The sequence below is a fragment of the Seriola lalandi genome, unplaced genomic scaffold (genome assembly GCF_002814215.2).
Source record: "Seriola lalandi dorsalis isolate HSWRI2012SDOR001 ecotype SW California unplaced genomic scaffold, Sedor1 jcf7180002054542, whole genome shotgun sequence".
Lineage (NCBI taxonomy): Eukaryota > Metazoa > Chordata > Actinopteri > Carangiformes > Carangidae > Seriola > Seriola lalandi.
Window position 1 is genome coordinate 493,717 of NW_019525095.1, and position 11,182 is coordinate 504,898.

Below are 11,182 nucleotides of genomic sequence, written 5' to 3' on the forward strand. Positions count from 1 at the left end.
CCCAGCTTTTCTGTCTCCCAGTCCCACCCAACTTCTCAGATAAGGACCACAGAAGAACTCCCCCCACCCTTCCTCCCTATCTGTGCACCTTTCCCACTCCTGTCCCTGAAGAGATCTTTTAATTAGTTATAATTAAATATTTTTACAGTTTTTCTTTAAGAGCGGAGAGTATTTAAGACAAAAAAGCCATGACATTTAGAGCGTTGTGTATACCTGTTAGATTGAAAAGGAAAAACTATAATAAAGACTATGGAAAATGTCTCATTGTCTTCAGTGTCTTGTTTGAAAAGAAAATTTGTTGCAGAAAGGAACAAAGTTGCTGCAACCACAAAACAACATGAGGTTATGGATCATGTCAAAATACTAGCTGACCCAATCTGTTTCTTACTGTAAGCTTGATGCTCACAGACATTTAATCTATTCAGACATGTTATGGTGCACAGCATCTGTTCATTATTATACTGTATAATTCTTTGGTCAGTAGTGGAGCTTTCATCCATATGCCTATAGAAATCATTCAATAATTCATGCTCATATTTATGTAAGTTAACACATTTAATTATGTTTACTTCCTTTGCTGATAGTCAGTATCATGTAAGTACTACTTTAACTTTGTCTTTTCTAAAGAACAATGGAAGCGCTGGGTTTTGGTTAATTAACTTCTCCATACGCTGAGCTGTAATTAGCATTGCCCTGTAACAGTCAGGGCAGGTTCATGGTGGTTTTGTCTGTCAGAGGCAATTAATCTCACTGGAATGAAACACACACACACACACGGAGCAGTAAGCATCAGCTGATGTGTGTGTTGTGCAGCTTCAGGCTTTTCTAAATCAGGAACAGGGTGTAACAAGACAAATTTATTACCCAATGAACCTTGAACTGATATTGATTAGCTGATAATTGGTTATACTGAGGTAGATTTACACTTACTGAGGCTGCATCTACTGAGAAATAAAAAAAGGCTCAAATCGCAGAAGAGATTATTCAAGTTTAATAAAACCTTTATTACAATATATGTATCAAGAACAATATTTGGTACTTTAATATTGGATAAAAACAGCACAAAGAGGAATGTCAAGAACTCACATCTTGGCTGGTGAGGGAAATGTTGGCTACATTGACCTCATTGGGTCACCTTTAACCTCTGCAGTCATGGAAACCACAAAGTAATCAGCAGTCGGGACACATAAAAGTTTATACCTCTTAATTCTTAATGAAACACAAAATATCAATGCCCCCTGGCACATGACTTCACTTTACAATATCAAGGAGACATGAAGTAAATACATCTAATTGAAAGATGCATCAAAGCACCAAACAGAGGTGTGTCACAGTTTAAAAAAACACCTCATTTGTCCGTCCTTCATTTGTCAGGTGTACAGGAAGACTGTAAGAGGTCAAGGGTCACAGTTTCTTTAAATTATATCAAACTCAAAATGAGCTTTACAACACTTGAATGCAGTTGCACTTGTTGACACTGATCTGAGAACGGCACTGATGGGTAAAATTTTGGACAGGAGGGGGGGGGAGAACTGATCCCAACACAGCACTCGAGGGGAAAAGTCACCTGAAATTTAACCAGACTGTGGGGGGGGGGGTCGAGAGTTGCATGCGTATGAGTACATGAGTGGTATACTGAGCAGAATGAACCCTATACGATTGGACGCTTGTGTTTAAATGTTAAATTATGTTTTCACTTGACAAAAAGAGTATTGAGACAGTGGCATAAAACGAAATTTCTTCTACTAGTTTTCACCATAGCCGACTCTCCCAATGAGGCTCTTTCACAGAGCTAATGTTAGCATGTGCTATGAGCGATGTTTCGGGACTAAAAGGACTGAACAGAAGCACCAATACTTTGGTTTTCTCGATAGCGAAAAAAGTGAGAAAGCAAAAAAAGAATGGAGAAGCAACAGAACATCCCAATGGGTTTGTATTAAAAATATATATCACCATTTTAAAGATGGGTCACATGACTTCATTTGAGTAACTGGCAAAAAAAAAAAAAGAATAAAATGAAATAAAACTTAAAAAAAAAAAAAAAAGAAAATAAAGGAAAGAAAAGAAAAAGAACCGTGTGTAAATATATAAACATAACACTGTTTGAGTATATTTTACTGTATGTATAAAAAAAAAAAATGACTCCAGATCCCACGTGGGACTGAATGAAGATAGTGGCAAGCAGTATGAGTCAATAACCAGACAGCTCTTACACCTTTTCTGCTATCAATCCCATTCTCTCTGGTCGATGTTGAGCAGTGGCTCAAAAACCTACAGTGGAAAAGAAAAACTACACGTTATCGTTCAATTTTGAAAATTTTTGAAGTGAACAACTCTCGTTTAGATATTTGAGGTACAAACACAGGAAATCAGGTGTCCCACTGTTCTGGGAATGTAGTATAATATAGAGTGTGTCTGCATCGGAGGGAGTGTTGACTGTATCTATGGGTCTTGCTCCTACCGTAGACTTTTCAAGCATTGGGGCCTTCTCCCTCTCCATCTCCCTGCTTCTGCATCTGGGCCTGCATCTTTGCAATCATCTCCTGCATTCGTCTCAACTGTAGGACACACAACATCAACATGTATGACAGGGAAACAACAACTGCACTTAAAACAAGAACAAGGCACATACATTCAGACAGCTGGGATGTTGTTTATGTACAGATGCTTTCTCTTATCTGTCAGTCTACATAAATGTACTATCATTAATATCTGTCTGCCAGTTATAAATCATTAATTAAGTACAACTGCTCCTGCATCGTCTGCTTGGACAGAAACCATCTGTGAACGTGAATTATTGACCAGTTTAACACATATATTCAGAGAGACAACAACTAAATTATAAATGTGTGACTACAGCCAGCAGCCTGCTAGCTTAGCCTAGCATAAAGACTGAAAACGGGGGAATAATAAGCCTGTCTCTGTTCATACTTAGTTTAACTACATGAGTGGTACTGATCTCTCAACTACCTCTTGGCACAAATGTGAGTGTTATTTCCCAAGAAGTCAAACCTTTTCCTCTAGGAAATCTGGACAATCAAGAAGGATGATCCATGAAAAATGAATTTCTAATAGTAGTGTAGTGACTGAAATTTCCCACCTCAGCCTCCTTCTCCTGCAGGATCATATCCTTGTCCATTTCCTCCGGCTCCGGTCCTTTCCTGTAATGACCACAATTATAGTTACTTTTCATGTTAGTATGTATCGTAATATTTCTGTAGAATATATGCCAGTTAACAAAGGAATCATTAAGTACAAGTTAAATGCACAGTGAAAGAGGTTATAAATGTAAAATCACATTGTGTAATGATTTGTAAAGCATAATAATCACACTCAGCAGAGCACTGTGTGTGTGTGCGTGCAAGACTGGGAGTGCATGTTGTAGCATTTTAAGTAACATTAGGCAAACATGACAAAAGCCACATTGAGAAAGTGAAAAAAGGCTCAGTGGGTTAGTGGAGAGTTTCTTTGCAGGAAGATACAAAAAGCTCGCTAGAGAAAGTGGGCATCTACAACAAGTAACTACAAAGAGATGAAAGCAGGAAGATTCAAGAGGGAAGCAGCGAGTGCGAGAGTCAGGGCAACAGCGTTACCTCCCCCAAATGACAAAAAAAAAAAAACAGTACCTCCAACAGTCCACTCATGGGATTGGACAAATCAAACCAGACAGCCATCATTGGACAGATGGCGAGGCAACGTGAAGACAGTAAAACCACTCCCTTATCCTGGGTTGGCTTTAGGGGAAAGTCTAAAAGAATCTCTGTGGTCTACACTGAGGGTTAAATGATGATGTATCGCCACTATGTTAAATGACACACACAGTAATCCTGTTTACAACATCTACATATACTCAGACTACACATGCCATTTAGCTACCAGCTAACTATGTAAATCAACAACCTACAGCATTGAATTCAGTTCTATCTCAATACCACTGCCTAACTGGTGTAGGTCACATGCAAAATGATGAGTTAGAGCTACTGTACTACAGAATTGATACTAGTTCAACATTATATGAATCAACAAAAGATGAAATGAATGAATGTGGATTGCATCATACGGCAATAACTCTCATTAATTATCCTCCTTGGTAAATATTTCTTTAATGTGTGCATGTGTCCGACAATGGCTTTTCCATATATCTCTTAAGACTTTTGCAATTGATATATATGATTTCTTGTCAGACGTCTGCTGTTTGAGGTGAGGGGGGGGAGGTGCAGAAAAGCAAGCTGACAGACAAGTACGTACGCAGGAGACAGAGGCAGAACATAACCATGGGAGGACAACCTGCCACCCCGTTTGAGGCGGTCCGAGCGGAAGTTCTCGTAGTGCAGGTCCTGGGTCACTTCCTGTAGATCCTGCATGTGGGTTCTGTGAGGTTATGGAAAAATCAATAACTAATAAATACTTCTGCACAGACATTCACATTTTTATCATAATGGCTAAAAGCATCCTGGAAAACTATCTCAACCACCAAGAAACAAACTTTTAATTTTAAAGAGTAAGGAAAAACCTAGGTTATAGCCTCCTCTGGCTCCTCTAGCACTCACATCAGCATGGTGCGCAGCTTGAGGAAGTCGTTGTGCTCTGGGTTCTCCACCTCCACCACTCCCCAAGGGTACAGACGGCCCCTCACCTTCTTCCCTTTGGCCTCAATCTGCTGGTTGGATCCTACAACTGCAAATGGGATGCTAGCCTGGAGAAGAGAAGTACTTTATGTTGTCTGTTCTCATGGTTCAAACCTCCCACATAAATAACTTTAACAAAATAAATGCAATTTTGTGGCTAAAACCATGAAAATATCTTTGGAGGGAAGAAAGTTTGAATTCATCCAGGCACAAAGAGCTGTAAAGGAGCGGGGAGTTTACCTTGAGGATCCTAGTTTGCTCTTTGAAGTCCTCATCTTCATCTGACTCAGCATCAGGAAGGTGGTAAATCTTAATACCATGTTCATCAATCTCATCCAGAATCTTACAAAGAAAACAAGGAGAAATCACAGGTCATTATCTAGTAGGTGGACAGACGACAGCCTTTTGTTTTCTGTTTAGTCAGAGCTATAGAAATATAACTACTATATGTATTATTCTGCTAATCAAAATAATTTCCAACATAACCTCTTTTGACACTTCACTGGAGTTGAAGCTACAATATCACTAAAGCAGTGAGCATGAGCACATGATAGCTGCTGCTCATCTCAGGAACTGGAAATCCCCCTCTGTTGTTCTCACCCTGCGCTTGAGCCTTTCCCTCTCTCTAAGGGTGAGAGTGTCCGCCTTGGCGATGACAGGAACCACATTAACCTTATTGTGAATGGCCTTCATGAACTGGACGTCCAGGGGTTTTAGGCTGGTCAGACGGGAAACAGACGGACAGAAGGTCAAAGAGAGACAAAGGATTTCAGTAAGAATTTATCAAAAGCAAAAAAGGGTGAAAAAAAATGTAACTTCAGTGTATTAACTGAAGCGTGTACAGTATCTGTGCAAGTATGTATTGCAGGACTCACCCGTGACCAAGCGGGGAGATGAAATAGAAGCAGCAGTGAACTCTATTGTCAACAATGTGTCTACGATTTAGACCGCTCTCGTCGTGGAGGTAGCGCTCAAACTGATCATCAATGTAGCTGATAATCGTGCTGAAACTGGATGAGAGAAATATAGGTCACATTGAACATTCAGTTTGTATCACAGCATACTGCAGCAGAAGCCCACTCTCTCAATAATGAAATCAAAAGCCCAGACAAAAAAATAAATAAATAAATAAATCCTCCTCCTGCTATCCTTATGATTTAAAACAATTCAACTTACTTTTAACTGTCAAGTAGTGATGCTCTTCAAGATCAAAGGACTGACAGTGGGTAATTTAAATCTAAAAATACTTCATCTCCTCAACAGCTTACGCTCTAAAAAGATTTCATACCAGTCCTGGCTGTTGATGGCGTCTCCATATCCTGGTGTGTCTACCACAGTGAGACGGAGCTTCACTCCTCGCTCCTCAATTTCTACTGTTGATGCCTCGATCTGAACCGTCCTTTCTATCTTTTCTATAAGAAGGAAAAATAGATATAATACAAGGCCACAGTGAGTCCGTTATTGTTACTAAATGGCTTCAATGTGTTAATTTTATGTTTATAATACACAAAGTGCAAGTGGCTACGAATAAGGATCATTTGGTCATGCGTGCGTGTTTTACCTGCTGCTCCAGGGATGACTCTCTCAGGGTAAAGGTCAGTGAGAAAAAGGCTGTTGATCAGGGTGGATTTTCCAAGTCCAGATTCACCTTTAGACAACAGAGGAAAATAAAAACAATCATCACACAATAACCATCATATGAGAAATCAGAATAAAAACCAGAAAGAATTACAAAAGCCCATCAGGTTTTGAACTTCCCTAATACAGATTTGAGCGTCAACAAAAAAAGAAAAAAAGAATAAAGACATTGTCAGTGTGCTACAGGAAACAGACTGTCTGTCTGTGATGCACACCAGGCCTCACACAACACGGAAATACGCATCAGCATGACGCTAACTCTGACTTCATGAACCTGATAGAAATATGTCAGGTGGCTGACTAAGCAACCCTTGCACCCGAGGAAGCAGTGCAATGTTTCAAAATCAGTCAGGAGCAGGGGCAGGAGGAAGATCGTCGGATAGTTTCACTCGCAAGAACAAAGAACATGGAAATCCTGTTCTAGATCGACTCCATCTTTTCACAAAATTCTTGAAAAGATCTTAAAAACTTCCTCACATATAAAAAGTGAAAAATGAAAATAGTTAGAAACACAGGCAATAAAAACAGGCCAGTTTCAGAGAGTGATCAAGTTTTAAATATATGCTATTGACCTGATTTCCAGACTTGTCCTTGAGTCAAAAGTGTCTTTTATCTCATGATGCTGCAGGTCCATTGAACATTGTTTTAGTCCTGTAGTATGACTGACTTCTATCTGGGAAAATCATGAAACTACAGCAGCAGTTTAGCTTAAGCAACAGCAATGAACAAAATCTAGCAAACTATATGAAGGAAATGTAAGAAACTATGCTCCTCAAGTCTCACGATCACATTACAGATGCTCATACATAATCAACCCAAAGCTTGTGTGCTTTACTTAGGAATGCTGCATCTGTGGTTCCCACCAGAGCAATGGCAAAAGATTTACAGAAGTTTTTACTACATCCAAACTGGCAATTTGCCAGAGTGTATGGAAAATCAAAGTTGACATATATAATGCACACTAGAGGCAGTTTGGAAAGGGCTGTGGTTTTGGGGTAGCATAACAATAGATGTATAATGAGGACAAATTTAATTAAGTATATGATTTGTCTGTGGGGGAGAACTGCAGCTATCTAAATATACAAGAAAACACTGATTTATTTAGGAACCCAGGTCACAAAAGAGGTTAAATAGGCACTCAATGAGTATTCTTCCAGTAGCGGGACCAGCAGGCCTTGTCCAATGTATGAATCAGTCCCTCGAGGCCCACAGGCTACATTCCTCTCTGGTTTATTTTAAAGCAAAAGGATGAGCAGTGTTCAGGGGGGAGCTCCTACCCTCCCCCCTCATCAACAAGCACAGAGGTTCACACAGTCACAGCACTCCCATCCAGCAGTTTACACTGCTGCTGACGCCAGCTGAGCAACTACACTGATGTGACATCTGCCATTTTATACTGACCAAAATGCCTTTGAGCACACGAAGACACACTTCTGCTTTACTGAGAACAGGTTCAAAGACAAAACACCAAACATACTCTCAACATACAAACAAATGGAGCTACAGAGGTGAAAGAGTTGTGAGACTGTTATACAGAAGGTTCATTATGAAAAGAAAACAAGTGACGCCAACAACTAAATATTGTACAGGTCAATGGTCAAAATCACACCAAAAACATACTCCCATGAGCCAAAAAAACAAAATGCATTCCTTAAATGTCCATGTTTATTGAAGCTGTCTAGCTTGAAACTTGTTATCACTAAGATACACTATCATCTTCCAAACTAAATAAAACTAGAGCCACGTAACATCAAGAAGAAATGGACAAAATTAGAAAAGGTCTTAAAAACAGGGAAGACACACTCACCTACTACCATCAATGTAAACTCAAATCCTTTTTTTACTGACTTGCGATGAACCTGATTAGGCAGGTTGGCGAATCCAACATACCCTGGGGTCTCAGGGTTGGTGAACTGGCCCTGCTGTAGTACAAAAAGGAGAGGACAAAGACAGAAGTGTCATAATCGTAGTTATAATGTTTGGTGACATTACAATTTAAGATGAAAGACCGTAGCTTTGCACAGAATTCTGATTTAGTTTAAGATAATTGTTGTTGCATGATGAATCCAAATCAGTTGTAAGTTGAACATTGTGCTGGCAATAACATAACCACTTATAGGTGCCAAAGTAGGAGTCACTGAGGAAACATCTGTTCATGAACAACCAGGGTTTTTTAGGGAGAGCAACAGTGACCTCTCTGTAGTGTATTTACAAAAGACTGTCCACCCATCATTCCAGTGTTTATGGCTCTTTCCTACACAAAGCAATTCAATAGCCCCTGTGGCACTGCTACACACTGGCAAATTCAAATACAAAAAAGGTACCTTTTCTTTATTTAGTTTGCGCTTTTTTGGCCACACAGTCATGTAGTATTTATAAACGCTCCTTTCCCCCAAGCTTTCAGCAAAGGTCATGACTGATAAGACTAATAAGTAGCGTGTTCCTGTGCTGCCTTTAGGCCTTTCAATCCGCATAAAGCCACATCAGTGAGTCATGTGAATAGTGAGCAGCACACTGAGCAACTGCCTGAGTGACCTAGTATTCAACAAGTAAATAACATGTGTTTTGAACAACCACACATTGTAGAAAATAATGTGAGAAAAGTGGGATGGAACAAAATGTCTCACTGAAATGAAATCCTGGACTGAGTCAAAAGAGGACAGCAGACTTACTGTTTACATTTATAACAAAACCACAACACCTAAGATGGAGTTTTGAGTCAGAGAAAAGGAGCATATCATTAACATACAACCTTACTTTCTCGTCATTATTAATGCTAAACCATTACATAAGAAAGACAGCCAGTGAATCGGAAGAGGGAACCTAGTATTACCCTGTACAGTATCAGTTCAGATGAAATATCTGGTTTCTATTTTGCAAGACTCACCTTCATTTTGTCGGCCTGAGACATTTTTTACTGCTTGTTAAACCTGAAAGAAAACACAGACTATCACATACTGAGAAAAACTTACAACAGTAACTGGCAAGAATACTTAATTTTACCACAACTCTGGCCTATGTGAACCTGTTCTGAAATGGAGCTAATTCATGCAGTCACATACATACAGGCCTGAGTGTATGAAAGACAGGAAGTCTGGTTTGTGAGAGTGCTGTGTCTCACCACAAAAAACTGACTATCTCCTTTTCCTGCTAGCTGCATTAAAGCTGCGTCCCACTACAATACTATGATCTGAGGATAAGCGATTAAGCCATGCTTATGCTATTAATCCCAACGGCTTTACAACTGCTGTCATATGTTTACTACTTTGTTGTTGGCTGTTGTGTTGCAATTCGGTGTCTTTTTTTTAAATTCAAAAGCCCTAATGAACTGAAACTGTCAGAAACACACCAACAGCACCGAGTGTTAGGATGGAAAAAAGACTGTCTCACTCTGCCAGATCATATGAAACTGTTGTTTTGCCGGTTGATTAGACAAATGTATGTGTCTAGGTTAATTCAGAAGCTAGTTTGAGCCAATTCAAGAAGCATTGCTTACCCTACCACAGCAAAATGTAACGCTAACTAAAACTAGCAATACTCATTTTCTTACACGTATTGAAATGGAAATTAGCCGGTTAATTAGCAACGGCTAGTTTTATAACGGTAACAACCCAATGGGCGTAAAACGGGCTGATGCTGACATCTGCCATGAAAACCCCCCAAATTTGATTATGTTTCTGTCTTTGAACAGCCATAAAAACGAGCCCAATTGAAAGCTATTTCCTATTTCTCCAGCTAACACCCCCTCGCTAGCTGTTCGGAAACTTGGTACAAGCTTAGCATAGCGTTAACCACTAACTAGCCGAGTAGCTTCTCTCGCAGGATGTTCACTTAAATAGCTAATGTTAGCGTCGTCGGTTTAACAACGAAACCGCGACCTACACAGCGACGAGAAAACATCGTCATGAATAAGAGGTAAAAAAAATAGATAAATCAGCGGTGTTACCTTGCAGTCCTTACAGTGCAGAGAGGTACCGACAGACTAAGTTAACGATGAACAGCAGACTTGGCGGACACCTCAAATTCTTCAGATTCCGCTGCAGCAGCTTCCTTTAGCACACAGACCACAATGCACTGGGCGAGAGGAGCAGCAGCAGCAGGGCTCAACCCTGTCCCACCGTCAACACTGAGAGGCAGCCTGCTCACACACCATATATACAATATCAGTTCATTATAAGCACATTACAATTGATAAACAGTATTATCAGAAACTGGGTCATAATAACAACAGGGATGTAGTCATGGGTGTTAATGGTGGAAGTAAGTACCCAGAGCCCCAACACGAGGAGAGCCTTAAAACAGCCTGCAACCTAAACTTTGTTTTCATTTACAGTTTGGTAATTGGACTTTTGATGTTATGAGCATTATAACATATAACTATTATATATAACCAGTTTGAGAGTGATAGCAGGTTTGTTCTTGTATTTACTTTAGATTTAAGATTGAAAAGTTTTATTATAATGCTACTGTGTTGCCACAGTCTGGGTTATCCACTGTGGTAATTCACCATAATTCTCACATAAAACATGATTCCACTTATTATGAAAGACTAATACAGTAATCCTATCTCAGTGTAGAGGGAAGCCATCTTTTCCACCTTTTTCTTATGATGAGGGTATGATAAAAACCTAAAACACCATGACAGAAATAATGTTTTATAATATCCTCACAGTAATTACAGTGTGTTGGGAAAAGATAGCTGAAATATGCAGAGATTTCAGATTGTGCAGACCTTTTTGAATGTGTTTGATTGATTACCCAATAACTTGCTAGTTTCCCCTGGAGTCATGACCACTTTCTACCCTACTACTAACAGAATCAGAATATAATAAATATAATACATTGAATATCATAAACAAATAGTTGAATATTATAAATTGTGTCAAAATAGGAGAGAGAGATACAGAACAGCTATA

At 39.4% G+C, this 11,182-nt stretch overlaps 1 protein-coding gene across 2 annotated transcripts; it reads right to left on the bottom strand.

Annotated features, from left to right (window-relative positions):
• Positions 1–980: 980 nt before the first annotated feature.
• On the bottom strand, positions 981–10,351 carry septin2 (septin 2). 2 transcript variants are annotated; one of them, XM_023414822.2, is made up of 13 exons: positions 10,213–10,351; positions 9,154–9,196; positions 8,074–8,188; positions 6,190–6,276; positions 5,917–6,040; positions 5,504–5,638; positions 5,229–5,346; positions 4,869–4,970; positions 4,551–4,696; positions 4,288–4,371; positions 3,101–3,161; positions 2,462–2,558; positions 981–2,271 (listed from the first exon to the last, which is right to left on the bottom strand). In XM_023414822.2, exons 2-12 carry the CDS (start codon positions 9,175–9,177, stop codon positions 2,472–2,474), a joined length of 1,083 nt encoding a protein of 360 aa, XP_023270590.1. In that variant the 5' UTR covers positions 9,178–9,196; positions 10,213–10,351; the 3' UTR covers positions 981–2,271; positions 2,462–2,471. The 2 variants fall into 2 exon arrangements, with proteins under 2 accessions (XP_023270590.1, XP_023270589.1); XM_023414821.2 differs by having other exon boundaries at positions 4,249–4,371.
• Positions 10,352–11,182: the final 831 nt, after the last annotated feature.